The 11528-nt window shown below is 35.8% G+C and overlaps 1 protein-coding gene across 3 annotated transcripts; it reads right to left on the bottom strand.

Annotated features, from left to right (window-relative positions):
• Positions 1-220: 220 nt before the first annotated feature.
• Positions 221-9815, bottom strand: pfkfb1 (6-phosphofructo-2-kinase/fructose-2,6-biphosphatase 1). 3 transcript variants are annotated; one of them, XM_046869231.1, is made up of 14 exons: positions 9604-9815; positions 7659-7784; positions 6587-6683; positions 6383-6449; positions 5831-5905; positions 5660-5716; positions 5454-5575; positions 5136-5343; positions 2257-2403; positions 2076-2180; positions 1638-1767; positions 1491-1553; positions 1334-1398; positions 221-1233 (listed from the first exon to the last, which is right to left on the bottom strand). In XM_046869231.1, the coding sequence occupies exons 1-14, from the start codon at positions 9704-9706 to the stop codon at positions 1174-1176; spliced, it is 1425 nt and encodes a 474-aa protein (XP_046725187.1). In that variant the 5' UTR covers positions 9707-9815; the 3' UTR covers positions 221-1173. The 3 variants fall into 3 exon arrangements, with proteins under 3 accessions (XP_046725187.1, XP_046725188.1, XP_046725189.1); XM_046869232.1 differs by lacking the exons at positions 7659-7784; positions 9604-9815 and having other exon boundaries at positions 5827-5905; positions 6587-6661; XM_046869233.1 differs by lacking the exons at positions 6587-6683; positions 7659-7784; positions 9604-9815 and having other exon boundaries at positions 5827-5905; positions 6379-6449.
• Between the last annotated feature and the right edge of the window lie 1713 nt (positions 9816-11528).

Here is an 11528-nt window from a genome sequence, read left to right as displayed (position 1 = left end):
AACACGATTCTTTGAATGTTTATGCCACATAGACACAAATTATAGACATGACTTTGTTAAGACTGGTGTTCTGCACAATCATGAATGAACCAACAACATATTTGATTATGAACAGTATTTATCAGACTAATTCATATTCCTTACATGTTGAGTTGCTGTACTATGCAACATTTAACCATTTCCAAGAAGCAAACAGTAGAATGAATAGTTTATATCCAAATTGATATCCAATCTTTATTCAAATTCAATATGAACACATTAATTAAGACTCATTACACTGTATTATATTAATCGCTATACTTGCTAGTGTCTTTGTACCAGAGTGCTTATTTAAGCAGGCTTCCCTTTCGGTTGCAGAGGAACTACAGGCCTTCAGGGAAAGCACTTGAAATTGTAACGTGTGTTAGCTGTGGTCAGACTGTTGAGGTTATGAACTGTGTATTTGACAGATGAGTATTTGTTTGGTTGCTGTCCGAGGTCCTGATGTCTAACTCTCTACTGCACTCTGTCTCTCTGTTTGTCTGTCCTGATCTCTGTCTGTGTATGTCTCCAGCTTTCCCTCAGACCTGTTTCTCTGTCTCTCTCACATGCCCTCTCTATCTGTCTGCTTCTCTCTCTCTCTCTCTCTCTCTCTCTCTCTCACTCTCATTGTTTGTCCTTCTTGATTTCTGTCTATCAGGTACTTGGTTCCTCTGTACCACCCCCTGACTGTCTGTCTCTTTTTTGTCTCTGTCTGTCTCCTTTGTCCTCAGCCATGTTCTGAGATGGATGTTTCTGACACATAGCCTAAAATAAACTCTCTCCAATGCAGCCTCACATTCACACTTCTGATAGTCACAGCTGGGATATTCAATGTTATATAACAATTCAACTGTTATATAACAATTCTAAAAAAAGAAAAATGTACTCTAATTTCACACAATATGGCCAAAGTCTTATTTATTTTTCCTCCACCAACAAAAATAGTTCCAGAAGCAATGCACAGACTGCCGACACCCCTTAGTAAGTGTAATAACCATTTCAATGTCCCATTTCTAAGAATGGGAATGGTATAGATGGAACACAAACAAATGGAGGGATACAAACAGTGAAAAGTACCAGTGTTGTTATATTATGAACACAGTATGAACACTTTTGGAACTCTGCTTGTCTGAAACCGCTGTAAAAACCATGTTACAAATGTTCTGGAACAGTCCGAAGTGCATCTTCTGACCGCCGTGTCACATCCACGTTCTGGGAAACAAGTAAAATACACAAGTACCTTTTACATCCATTATTCAGAAGAGATGCTCTATGTATTTATGTATATTTTGTGATGCATTTCGATGATTACCAAAGGTTTTTCTCTGTGCGTGTTGACTGCTTGGATGTTAAGATAAATAGATTCCACTTTGCATCCTACATGCAAAACAACACAAAAAATCAGTAAATTTCTATGAATTTGAAATATTATTCATAAAATCATTTAAAGCATGTTTTCTGATACTGACCGTAGGCCACTGGTGTTAGTTTGAGTACAGTATGGAGGGGACATTTCAGGTATGGAAGTTCCTCTGTGGAGAAACCAAGAACATAATCTTGTCACAAATGCAAAATAGAGAGTGTTGCCATTTAGTGCACAGTTTTTCATTTCTAACCTGCACTTTTGTCCAGAAAGTAGGCCAGCAAACAACGCATGACTGCCTGGTGACAGATGACCAGCACATTCTCCTGTCTCTCCAACTCCATGATGACCGGCTCTAGACGGTGCATCAAGTCTTCATAAGACTTTCGAGACAGAGAGAAGAAAAAGCTGATTATTTTGCTATAACAGCATGAAAAAATCTTAGATGACAGCAGTTTGGCAACAATTAATTTTTTTAGAAGAAATTTTCATACTCTTAATCTGTTTACATTGATGAATGTACATTTTTTAATGTTTATTTTTTTTCAGGATCACTCAAAAACGTGAACCAAGAGTCCAATATCTGAAAAAATTAATAAATCCAGCATTTAAAAAAAAAATATATACAATAATCAGTGACATTTTGAAACTAAACAGATTGGATGGTGAATCGGTTGTAAAAACAGCTTACCTCTCCTTTAGGATATCTGTACCGATACTTGTCTTGATCCCTCATCGCAAACTCCTCTGGATAGTTCTCCTGGATCTCTTCATAAGTCATTTCCTCACACACACCCTTCAATAAGATTTTTCACATTATAACACATGTGGTTTTGATAGATCTGATGTCGATATTACCAATGTTATCTTACTGCATCAATTTCATTCAGGGCTTTCCATTGCTCATAAGGGACTCCCAGTGCCTCAGCCGTCTGTATGGTCCTTTTGAAGTGACTCGTCCACACCTTAAGATCTTTTATGGCCTGGCTTCTGACGAACTCTGACAGAGAAACAGCATACTGAAAAACAAAGTAAAGTCATTTTAGTTAATACCAAACAAGTTGCATGCTTTGAACTACATGGATCACACATGAGATACATTTTATAGAAGGTTTTGATGGCAACAATGAGTGTTTAAAAGATGTTTTCCAGCAGGTGGCGCTGTGAAGTTGTGTCAGTAAGTCAGAGCTCGGTGTCATCAGCTCATTTTGGAGTGACTATGCAATTGGAGTGCCATTTGCTGATCATGCTGATATATTTACAAATAAATATATAAAATTAAACATTTTAAAGATAGCACAATTAATTTTGAAAATAACCTAATTAATTAAATATAATAAAGCCTACATAATCATTTAGAAAGCAGCATTTTGCCTATCCTAGCTTACTCTATTCACACTTTCCTGTAAAAAATCTTAGTATTTTTTGTATTTGTGTGTAAAAACACATTCATACATTCCTATGTCCATTATGTGTTCAACCCTATAAAATATTTGGAATAAGTGGACACAAGGTCAAAAGGAATTTGCATTATCTGAATTTCCTGAAGATCACAGAAGATTACTGTGCTTTGACTAATGAGATCATGTACGAAATACAAGCATGCTACCCAAATAAATGGTAGCTCAGTAATTAAGATGTGAAAATTTGATTTGTATGACTTTATCATTTAAATCCAGAACCACCAAGCTGTCTCTGCTGTGTCCTTAACCCTCAACAGCCCAGTGTTAAAAAAATATATATATATTAGAACTGAAAGTTGCTCTGGATAAGGTATTCTGACAAATGCCATGAATGTAAAAAAAAAAAAAAAAAAAAAGCAGAGTGTAAAAAATAATAAATTGTTGCCTGAGATGGATTTACAATTTTTTTTAACAATTTACTTCATTCAATTGAATTCAAATTTATTTTAAGAGCGTTTCAAAAATGGACATTGTCCAAAATCAGCCCTATGTTTAGGCCTAATGAGCAAGCCAGTGGTGATGGTGGTGATATAACAATTCCCTGAGATAGTATGAGGAAGAAACCTTGAGAGGAACCAGATTCAAAAGAGAAAATATCGTCATCGGAGTGGCTCCCAATTTCTATTCATTATAGTTCAATCATTGTTAAGGTTGTCAGCTGTTCAGGGTAATTGTAGTCATAAGAAATTGTAGCAGACCAATTAAAGAAGCATAAAAATCACAGTGCAAATCCATTCTCCCACTAGTTACTTCATGAATCAAATTTATGGGCTCAATGGCATCCCAGTTGTATAATTTACCACAAGGCATTCTTTGTGAATTTATTATGGTACATTTGGAATGGAAACATGGAACGATGATAAAATAAATCTCGAAATAGAAACCTTCTAGAAAATAAACCCTAAATACTGACAAGATAACAGCTTTTCTCCCAGTTTATGAGCCCACTATGGATGATTATTAAGCAAAAAGGCTATAGAAAACAGACAACTGTACAGTAAATATATAAGATTTTACATTGAAATTTACAATGAAATTTACATTGGAATGATTTGTCCACATGTGAATCAAAGCAAAAAGATCACACATTTTTTATATTTTTCTGATATTCATTATTGGGCATACACACTAGGCACCATTCTCCAGCTAGATAGTAAATGGCACATTGTAAGAGTTACGGCCTCACAGCTCAAAGGTCATGTGTTCTATCCTCAGCCTGGGTGACAGATGGTCTTTGAATATTCTTTTTCCCTATTCTTTGTTGTTTACTACATTTGGTCAGGGTCTTGTGCTGAAAAAAAACCCCACAAGGCTGTATCTCTGCCATTGTACCTTTTTTTTCAGTAAATATAATTTAGTGTGTACTATGCATGTCCAATATTGCAATTTGACATGAGACAAATAAGTTGTGATCTAAGGCAAAAAGGACACTTCCGAGGACAACAATTTGTTGCAACGGAGACGTGTAGGCATTGAGGGCCAATCCACAATTACCACTTTTATCTGAATCAAACTTCAGACCAATGATTGATTTTTAATTACCTAATTAAAAGTTCCAAACTCAGCTTCAGGGAGGTTCATAATATAAACTAGCACTTAGAGTTCAGAAGTCTGGTACATGCTTAGGCCAATGTTTGGTTAAGCATATTTTTATCATTGACAGAGAGTTGATGTTTCTTGCACCATTCTGTGTAAATTCTAGAGAATTCCTGTGTGAAATTCCCAGATCAGCCGTTTCTGAAAAACCCAAACCAGATCAAAATCCATGCCAAAATCCAAGTCTCTGTTTTTGTTCTATTCTGTTGTTTGAAGTTAACATTAACAGAAGCTCTTGGCTTGTATCTGCATAATTATATGCCATAGCATGAGACTGATGAGAACTTTCTGACCTTTTTTTAGAGAAATTTTGCTACACATAGACAATACGTTTGGTAAAACCAGCAAAGATGTCAATAATATATGTGATCATAAAGGGCTCCACCACTCTTGTGTTAAAAAGTCTAAATATGCACATCAGATTATTCACTGCTGACTGATGCCTTAAGCTTAAGGTGACTGTTTGTGAAAACTCAGCAGCACTTTAATTGACAGAATGGTATGAAGAAGCCGATTTCTTTAATACCTTGTGATATAATGCTATTTCTTCAACCTTGATAATGTCATTGTTGAGCTATTGATAGACGTTCGATTTTATCCCTAAACCTCATGTTGCAATCATGCATCAAACAACAGTGAATTATGTAGATTCCACAAATAAAACCCAAAAGACTCAGCAGGCCTTGTCTCACCCTTTTGCCTTGGGAAGAAAGGCCAGAGTCTCCCCCGATGCGACCCAGCAGGTTCAGCTCGCTCTCTCCATGCCTGCTGAGGTAGATGGAGCGTGGTGCGACATGGATGTTCATGAGGTAGTACACTATTCGGCTCTGGATATGGTCCTGAACCCTGTTCACCAGATAACTGGTGCCCACGTTGAAGATCTTAATGTAGGACATATTTCTAATACACACAAAGTAATACAGAAGAAGTCAGAAGACAGTATTGATTCAAATATTTTGTTAAATTTTAGTATATCAGTTATCCTGAAATTGCATGTGATGATTTTTAACCTGTCCTGCTCATCATCAATGGAAATGTAAGTCAACTTGTAGCATTCAATACGCTTTAGAAAATCCTCCACCACCTTGTCTTTGTCGCAGTTCTCATAGTCCGGGCTGTTCAGTTTCACTTCCTGTTATGGCCAACCAAAAATTAGATTTAAGTAAAAACCCCTTTAATGAAATAGATTAGATTCGATTGTTGCATTTTTCCTTACCATTATATTTGCCTCAATAATTTCTGGGTCATCACAAATTGACTCGATAAAAAACACCTGAAAAAAAAGAATTCATAGCTCAAGAATTGTACAAATGAGCACAATTCTTTTTTCTTAATTGAGATATGCGTTGTTTCTGTTGTATATTAGTGTGAGAAGCCCTGCACCTGCCTTGTAGCCCCTCTCCCTGGCAAAGATGGTGATAATCTCTCTCCTCTCCTTTGTGGTGTTAGTGGCATCAAATACCTGCATAAGTTAATTTAATTAGAGACAGATTAAGCTTCATCAATCATTGTTATTTTGTTACAGAGGTCATTCTAAAATCAGTACTGCCAATAGAAACATCCTTCTTATTTCAGAGAATTTCGATGTAATAATCTATAAAGATAACTATAATAATATAAATATAGATAACTGTTATGTAATTGCATAGTACAGGTACATTGCAAATAAATGCATCTTAGCATCTACCAAAAGCATCTATATATATATATATATTATATATATATATATATATATATATATATATAGATAGATAGATAGATAGATAGATAGATAGATAGATAGATATAGATAGATAAAAAACGTACATTTTTAATGTCATTTATTAATAATTATATTTTTTGTGTTCTGAGGCATCAGTTGATATTAATGCATACTATATGATAGTATGGCTTTTGCTGTGCTTTCATGAGTAGCACTCTCAGATTCCCCCTTACTCACTGCTACTTGTCCCTGCTCCGTAGTGAAGTAGTTGGCAATGTCCATCAGAGCCTTCAAAACGCAAGCCCTTAAAACAACAACGGATACACTATTACTACACAATACTAATCCATACACAAGCTATTTGCAATGTGTTCAAGATGTGTGTAGCCTGTTAAATGTTTAAATTTAAATATATAAGATACGCCTTATCTTGCTTCATACCTGCGAATCTTCATGGCCTCTTCATTATCTGAGCGGAAGAATTCATAGTTTTTGTAACTCTTGACTGCATCTCTTCTGTACTGGCCCAGATTAAAGACTGCAAAGAAACAAATCTATTTTTTTTATTTTACACACACTTCGGATTAATCTTGGGTTCGGAATTAATCTCGTTATTTCTTTTACATAGTTTGCTGAAATATTGGAATTGGAATTATAGCCATAATAAGGATGCTTTCTACAATAATAAATACGTTTTAATAGTATTCAAAGTTCAGACCCCAAATATCTGTTCTCATATTCAGCAAGTGCTCAATATAAAATTTGCTACATTTTTACAGCTACATGCTGTTGCCCATCTACAACCAGAATTACAAAAAAGGTGGGAGAAAATGTAAATAAAATAGAATGCTGATGATTTGCAAATCTCACAAATCCATATTTTATTCACAATAGAACATAAATATAAAAGTTCAAACTAAGGAAATGTAAAGGACAAGGAAAAAATAAAAACATTTAAAATTGTATCGTTGCAACACATTAAACAAATGTGGGGACAGAGCAACAAAAGTCTGGAAAAATTAGGTGTTATTAAAATTAAACAGTTGGAGAAACATTTAGCAACTAATTAGCTTAATTAAGAACAGGTCAGTAAGATGATTGGGTATAAATAGTGTATTTTAGAGATGCAGAGTCTCACAATTAACAATTTTCCTTAAAATAGTTCATTTTCTCAGTTTTATCATTGAATATGTTTTTGTTTTATTGTAAATAGAATATGGATTTATGATATTTGTAAATCATTGCATTCTGTTTTTATTTAAATTTTACACAGTGCCCCAACTTTTTTGGAATTGGGGTTGTATACCTAATGGATCTGAACCCAATCATCCGAGATTACATACTTTGGTACTACTGATACTGGTCTAAATGATCAGAATTGACTCCACAGTGTAAGAATGCTTTATACACAGTGAATGCCAGATAATTTGTTACCATGCAATCCCTCATAAATTGGATGCTAAACCAAATCAACGTATGGTCTAAATTGACAACTTCTTCTATGACTGATCACCTTGAGTTGGGACTCCAATCCAATTGAGGTAGCGTGTCAGCTTCCTGGAGATATATGTTTTTCCTCTGGCAGGCAGCCCCACCATTACAATCATAGTTGGAGAGTTTGTGAACTGGGGTCGTGATGCTGTGGAATAATGAGACCACAATGAGTTTGTTTTCCAAAACACCAAAAGAGTTTCTTTACCTAAATACAGACAACATAAACCTTAAAGGTTCAATGGCAAAAATTATTATATCAATATAGAAAACTGTATAGTAGGTGTTGGATAACTCCTTTAGATGGGCTTTACTGACTTTCATATTCTAATCTCACAGTTCCCACAAAAAAAAAGTGTTGTTTTAATTAGCAAATCATGAATTACTTAGGACCTGAAAGACCTGTTAAACAAAGAGAAGAGTCCTTTCCAGTCAAAAGACCGAATGGTAGCAGTCAAAGCTCATGAAGCTCATGACTTAGTGAGGGCAACCTAGAAAATGATTGAGAATAACAATGTGAAGAAGATTCTCCCAGCATGGCCACCCCACCCATACCAACCTAAACCTATTCCAGTTCCTTTGTTTCAAGTGTTTCTTTTCTTTTCTTCAGGCAAGGCATAAATCATAGCCCTACCCCCCTTTCCTTCTTTTTGCAACCCTAATGATTACCCCCTGAGGACATACGCTGTTGACCCTAAAATAAAGAGCCCCACCAGACTCTAATCTGACTGTCTGAGGGCTGACTGAATGTAGTTGGAGAAAGGCAAGACTATGGGGTGTGTTGGGATCAGCCCTGAGGTGCTAGAGTGGAATGCCACAGTACCTGTTCTTTCTATCTTTGAAATTGCACAGCAACAGAACTAACCCAGGATGACTTCCTGAATCACTTGCAATGGCAGTGACATGACCGTCCAGCACTTTCAAGGACTATAGTACCTTTTAGACTCACATTATGAAGTCATACCTTCGAGAGGGTGGGCAGTGAACCGATCTGACCTTTGGTGCAGTCCGACAAACGCCTGAAAGACTACTAAAACGTCTGAAGACTACTTGAATAAGAAACTGTCTGAACAGCTGAACTGGACTGATAACACTGATGTGTGGTATATAAAAGACCAAACTGTGGCCAGAGTTCTTCTTTATCCTGTAGTCCATCTGTAGCTCTCTGTAACTGCAGGGAACATCAATAACCTCCAAAACTTTAAAGAAGGCCAGTGCCATGAAAGGAAGTTAAAAATTACTTCAGGAGATAACCATGAACAGGATGGTTCAGTCTTGGAGAGCATTTCAAACAATTCTGCTCTTTCCCTATATTGCTTTATGGCCAGGAACACCAATACCACCAAGAAGTGCATGTAAACATTATGGGGGCCTCCTCACAGCATGCTGTCCTGCCCCTTGTCTCTCAGGGTACACAAAGGGACAGAAATTCACTTTAACAGCAATCATTTACTTGCATTATTATTAACTATTAATTATTCTGTGTAAATGCTTAATGAATTTTTAACACACTATGGTCCTCATTCAAAGTTTCTGACAACAGTAGCAACTTGCATTTTTTTTCTTTTACTATTAACAGCTTTCATAAACCACGGTAATAATTCTATTAGATAGGTTCGAGTATTGATAGATTCTGGAATACTAAATTTAGTTTGGCAAAACTGTAGACAGACCAGCTGGGAGGAAATCAAACAAATCAGAGCAATCAATTAAAGAAGGAACAGTTTGTTGTTCTACATGATAGAAACCTCTAATATCACACAAACTGAAACGACCCAGACACTAACAGAAAAGGTTTACACAGTTTTACCCACAGCTAGAATGTCTAAAATGGTGAAACATAAATAAAAGAAATCCAGCAGAATTCTGTTACATAAGATTTTAAATGTCTTCCAAACAAGTAGCAGATTAAACCACGATAACATAAAAAATGAAGCAAATATTAAAATATTTTGTTTTACACTCACATCCTCTCCTTTGGCTCAGAGGGCCTCCTGCCTCAGGTACCCAGATTTTCAGCAAGGGGGTCTGCATGAGTTCTGTCTTTTCTGTAGACATGTCATTTAACATTTAACTGCCTTGTTCTTCCTCTGAGCCTAAAGTCACCAAGTCGCAATCTCACACTCAAACACAAGGCAGCCTCCTGTGAGTTATGCTCCTTCTGAGGTCACCTGACTGTTGCCTCGGAGAAGGGAGCATGGGGAGGGAAAGGAGGAGGAGACTGTGATAAGAGGAGCACTAAGGAAGCGGCACAGAGGACTACAGGATTGACTCATTAACCATCTGGGTACTCCAAAGCTTTAGGTTCAGTCATGTTCCCACCAAATGTCAGTTACCAATTAAATAATTAAATAAATCATTACTGGGTAGCTACTGGTTGGTATAATAAAATTCCCTTAACAACATATGCAGCTGTTTATCTTCAAATATTCTGATCTTTATTTAAACATGGACAGGTTGTTTTTGTAGATTTTGTATTATGTGCAAGGCTATTTGCATCACACATCAGAAAATAGGATTCCATATGAGGATTCTGACTTAGTTTTATCTTAGCTTGACTTTGTGCTTCCACATACTAGGCCATCCCCTCCCCCAAACAAGTCACAGCAACACCCCAGGCACAATAAAGCTAATCTCCAACAATGGACTGTTCATGCTAAAAAGGACACTCTTATAATTCTTAATCATTGTTTACACATTGCTAAATATGTTTGTATTGTTAAACGTCATGCCAAAAAAGTCACATATGCATGAAAATAATTGCAATTTAACACTAAAAAGTCACAAAATAAAAATATTATGATCTTGCATAACACTAATGTGAAATCCCCCAAAAGAACTTGTATTTGCAAGGCAAATTTGTGTTAGATTTACTCAAACATCATGTAAATCTTTGTTTGTACCATTCCAAAATTTTTTGTAATAGATGTAGTTGGTTCTGTCATAAAACACATTAAAAATTATTGCAACCCTGGACAGGCAGGTACTAAAAATGAATCGATGCTATATTGACTTACATTCATTTGAAAAAACATATTTGTTTGTCCTACACGCTTTATATTTGTCTAATCACTTGCTATCCCATTTACATATGTATCAGTTCAGAAAATAATGACTACCTGTTCATTCTAACATAGACACATGAAGTGAAATCTTTCCATCAAATGTTTTTGCTGTAACCAGAATAGCCTGTTAGAAATTTCTACTAGTTTTGTTTTCATTAGATAGATTAGTGCAAGGTTTAACCAAACAAAAAAAGCAACACAAAGCAGTAGGTCAGTAATGGGTTTTACCTAAATAACTGAAAGGTCTCAATGTGGCTATGATTGTTAACAAGATTAGACATTAGACAGCTTAAGCGTGGCCTGAATCACGTCTGATCCTGTGCACAGTCTGCTTTAATGCCACACCACAAGATGTTTATCTTGAGTCACTGGTATCTTGCCCTAAATTCCTTTTTTGTAAACATCGTAGTGAGAGAGAGATTTAAAGAGATTGAGTTTTGAATGTTTGTTGTTTCTAGAATTATTATTATTATTTTTGATTATTCACACAGGAGATGCAGGCACTACAAAAATGTGACTAGAAAAATATGATTATGACAAGGAAAGAAACCTACAAAACACAAGTTCAATATACATACTGTATATCTAAAGTACAAATGCACCATGGTATAAAAGAAAATCACCTTATACTCTATATAGCTAATGAACTTCTTCAAGTGCTATATTAAGTCAAAGGTCCATACAAACTGAGACCAAGACCACTACCATGAATAAAACCGAATTAAAAATTCCTGCAAGTTTCTCTACCTCTACCTTTTTATGGCAAACATCCCATTTCTGCTGGCTTGCTTTCTGAATTAAAATGTTCATTTTAACCTGACAGAGGC

Source organism: Silurus meridionalis, chromosome 16 (assembly GCF_014805685.1).
Source record: "Silurus meridionalis isolate SWU-2019-XX chromosome 16, ASM1480568v1, whole genome shotgun sequence".
In the NCBI taxonomy this organism is placed as follows: Eukaryota; Metazoa; Chordata; class Actinopteri; order Siluriformes; family Siluridae; genus Silurus; species Silurus meridionalis.
This window is presented reverse-complemented; position numbering and strand designations above follow the sequence as displayed.

What these genes read in the sequence shown, in the direction of transcription:
- pfkfb1 (XM_046869231.1), bottom strand. Translation starts at nt 9,706, where the DNA reads ATGTTAAATGACATGTCTACAGAAAAGACAGAACTCATGCAGACCCCC. An exon ending in GATTGGAGTCCCAACTCAAG is followed by an intron (nt 6,684 to 7,658) that starts GTGATCAGTCAT and finishes GTTTCTTTGCAG; the next exon opens with TCTTTAATCTGGGCCAGTAC. An exon ending in CCAGGGAGAGGGGCTACAAG is followed by an intron (nt 5,717 to 5,830) that starts GCAGGTGCAGGG and finishes CTTTTTTTTCAG; the next exon opens with GTGTTTTTTATCGAGTCAAT.